Below are 3,592 nucleotides of genomic sequence, written 5' to 3' on the forward strand. Positions count from 1 at the left end.
CCTGCAGTCAGCACAGCCTTGAATTCATGCTGTTCCAAGCAATTCAGCCCTGCTGGCAGAGCTCCTGCTTCCCCACAGCTGGGTTACCTGCATCTGAGTCCGGTTGTGAGTTGTCCTTCATGGTGACCTGGCTGCTCTGGGTGGTGGCTGTGGATGTGGTGGGTGCTGCTGTTGTGACTGGAAAGAAGAACTAAGTGAATCCAATGAAGTACAACAGAAGAGCTTCCTCCTGGAAGGAAGGACGCAGCCAGCAGAGGAAGAACTTTTTAAGGGTCTGCTTTGAGCAGTGATGGTCTCACATGCTGCCCAGCCCTGTAAACAGAGGGATTTGGGCTCCTCATTTCTTATCAGCCCCTCTATATGTGCGAGCTCTTTGTTATCTCTGTTATAAAAGATGTTGTTAGAGTCACGGGCATTACTGAGTTTCTTTTTGAGGTGCTCTTAGCATATGGAGGCCATTGGTACTTAGAGGGCTAATGGGATGGGGAGGTGCTGCTGGGCTGTGAGACCACCTGTGTGCTTGGCAGGACTGGTACTGCAAGTGGAGCTGGTGGGTAGGGAGCCTCTAAGAGGAGGAGTAGTGGCTGTGTGATGAGACGGCTTGGGAAAGAATCAGGGATGTGGGGAGTGTGGGCGCTGGGCCAGATTGAGAAGGCATGGGCAGGGGTGGTGGGTGTAAGCGAGGTGGGTGAAGCTGTTGCTGACCTGGGAAGAAGGCGGGTTGTCCAGAGCTGAAGTGCAGCATAGGTTCGATGTTGGTGATGCAGAAATAGATCCCCTGGTCCTGTGCCCTGAAGGACTTCACCACCAGCCGATAGGAGTTGCCTTGTTTTGACCCCTCAAATTGTGAAGATGTTTTCGCATACCCTGGGTAGGTGGTCCGGGAAAACATGGAAATGTAGACGATGAAGTGAAGTTTCCCATCCTTGTCCTGTCGGACCCAGGAAACACCGCTGTAACTGTTGTAAGATGTGCACTCCAGCTCCAACCGCTGTCCCTCCTGGGGGTGCTTCATAGTCCTGTTGAAGAACCTGGCCTCCATCGTGTTCTCCTGTCCCTGAGCACCGGTGCAGCCTGTGGGCAGGAGTTGTCCATGTCCCCTCAGGTGCTGCTCAGGAAGAGCTCCTGGGGCCTTTGGGCAGGGCTCTTCCCCACCAGTGCGGTGCGTGGTAGGCAGGCGGCCGGCCTGTGGGGGTGAATGTGGAGGGAGAGTCTCAGCGTCTAGCACACTTGGGTGCTCTGCTGGAGTCCGTGGGGAGTCAGAGTTGAGAGCGCCGGGCTCTCGAGTTGGATGCTGCCCTTCAGAGCAGCCCTTCAGCTGCCTCTCGGGGCTGCTGCCATTTCCCAGCTTCTTTGCCTGCTGATTCAACACTAACAACTGCTACATGCCCCCTCTCTTCCCTTTCCCATCCCCTCCAGCAACACCTGTCTAAACAGGCTCTGTTCCTGCTGTGTATCACGCTGCAGTACCACCACTCCCGCTTCCCTGCTCAGTCACTGAGCTGCCCTGAATTGCATCCTTCCCGCTTCCATACTCACAGAGCCCCAGGCTGAGCAGGAGGAGCAGTGCAGGAGACCCGGCCATCGTCCTTGGGGCGGTGCAGCGGAGTGTGGGCGATGTTTCTCAGTGAACTTTGGAGGCAGCGTAATTTATAGGAGAGGATGTGATGTCATCAGGACCCTCTACTGTGAAGAAATCGCATTCAGAAAAGAATGATTTCTGCAGCACTTCAGTTGTGACCCAGAACATGGGCTGGTTCATCATTACAGGGTTGTTTTTAATGATGCCTCAGCAATTTTGTTTCTGCATCTTCAGTTGAGATTCAGACCTTAACAATGTTTATGCTTGAAATCAAATCAGCTGCCACTACTGCTGTCTCTCAGCCATTTGGGGCACAATCATCATGTCCATATTTGCAGATAACAAAGAGAAGTCCCATGCCATGCACATGGTTTGCAAGTTGTGCTTTGTGCAGAAGATTTTGTGATGTTTTATTCTATTCTGTTTTCATATTGTTCCATGTGCACTTCTCATCTCAGGGTCCATCCATTGCTGACATCTAGCTGAGTGCTTCAGCTCAGCTGTTCTCTTCAAATCATCTTTATTCTTGCTGTGTGCAGGGCAAGAGGTCTGTGATGTGGTAGCCATCACTACAGCCCCATGTCTCTGACTCATGTAGACTTATTTTTTTTAATTAAAATTCTTGTGTTTTTGTTCTACAACCACAGGGACTCCTCCCTGCCAGAAAACCCAAAAAGTGCCTCAACACTGAGGGCTCTTGCTGCTGCCTGCAGGTGACCACTCACACATTGGTAAGTGCTGGGCTTCCTGCAGATTTGCACACGTACTGACAGTTTCCTTGGGCTGGTGTTATTTGCGTCTTCTGTTGTTATTTCCTGGCTGTACAGTTATTTGTGATGTGTTGTTGTATTGCTCTGTTGCAAATGTGCCCCCTTTATTGTGGATGCCAGAATCCTGGCCCCGCTGTCAGATGAAAGTGCTGTTTGGTGAGAAATTGGGCCAAAATTGTCTGGTTATGCCTGGGCTCATTTCATTGGGCCTGAAAGCATTTGGGTGAGTAAGGAAAGCTGCTGTGAAGCCTTGTAGGGTGGGGTAACTAAGGTCAGCCAATGGTCAACTGTAATGTTTCAGGTCCTCTTACACAACGTCGTGCTGAGTCCTCACCTGCCAAGCAGCGGCCATCAGCAGCACTGATAGTGCAACTGAGAGAGCTGGAAAAGAGAGATGAGCTCTCAGGTTTGGAGATTCTTCCTGCCCTTAATAACTGAGGCATCACAGTTTATTACTAGTAAAGGCTGTGCTGAAATTGATTTGTATTTCATTTATTTAAGTAAAACAATTAATCAATAATGTGTATCTATAGAGAGCGTATATAAAATCCTGGAGGGATGGGAGAGTCTGACAGGATTTGGACTGGGCTCAGGAGGCCGTGAATTTGAGATGAATGATCTCGCTCTTTGCAGAGGGGAATTCAGTTGGAAAAGTTGGGAGAGATTTCCCACCATGGTTCCCTGCACAGAAAGACATGTATATTTCAATATATTTCTGAGTGAATTTCTTTTATTTTAAACCTAAGTGCTGTTGATTGTAGCATGTTCAATCCTTCTGGCCCTATGAGAACTGTGAATGAATCCAAAGAACACACTGAGAGCGTTGAGAATTAGATGCGTTTAATGAGGAATACTTGAGAAGTGAGAGGGAGGTTGGGGTATGAGAGCTGAGCTTTGGGTGTGATTGAGGTGCAGGCAGAGAAGGAGCAGCCAAATGCCCGCGCTGCATCAGGGCAGCTGTGTGTGTTGCTGCTGGGATCCGTGCGGTGCTTGAGGAGGACGCCTGTGTGCCTTCTGCTGAGCAGCGACGCAGCACTGCTTGCTTACGCTGAGCTTGGTCCTGCAAGTGATCGGCTTGTGGTGAGCGCGTGTGACGCGTGGCTGTGTTTATTTCAGCACTGCTGATGCTTCCTGCTCTTAGCATGGGAACATCTGACCAATTTAGCAAGAAGAAATCCAAAGTATTCATGAATTTTTCTAAATTTACTCTTAAATCACAATCTTGCATTTTGAAGTTGAA

At 49.7% G+C, this 3,592-nt stretch overlaps 1 protein-coding gene across 3 annotated transcripts in view; it reads right to left on the minus strand.

Annotated features, from left to right (window-relative positions):
* Positions 1–2,156, minus strand: part of LOC104910916 (T-cell surface glycoprotein CD8 alpha chain-like) — a 7,409-nt gene extending 5,253 nt beyond the window's left edge. Inside the window, exons 1-3 of one of the 3 annotated variants that reach the window (XM_031553235.1) lie at positions 1,540–1,649; positions 706–1,186; positions 88–177 (exon numbers count right to left, since the gene is read on the minus strand). In XM_031553235.1, coding sequence (XP_031409095.1) covers positions 88–177; positions 706–1,042 — 427 coding nt within the window. In that variant the 5' untranslated portion in view covers positions 1,043–1,186; positions 1,540–1,649. Of the gene's footprint in view, positions 1–87; positions 178–705; positions 1,187–1,539 lie in introns of all 3 variants that reach the window. The other 2 variants (XM_031553234.1, XM_031553232.1) reach the window with 2 other exon arrangements.
* Between the last annotated feature and the right edge of the window lie 1,436 nt (positions 2,157–3,592).

The sequence above is a fragment of the Meleagris gallopavo genome, chromosome 4 (genome assembly GCF_000146605.3).
Source record: "Meleagris gallopavo isolate NT-WF06-2002-E0010 breed Aviagen turkey brand Nicholas breeding stock chromosome 4, Turkey_5.1, whole genome shotgun sequence".
Classification (NCBI taxonomy): Eukaryota; Metazoa; Chordata; class Aves; order Galliformes; family Phasianidae; genus Meleagris; species Meleagris gallopavo.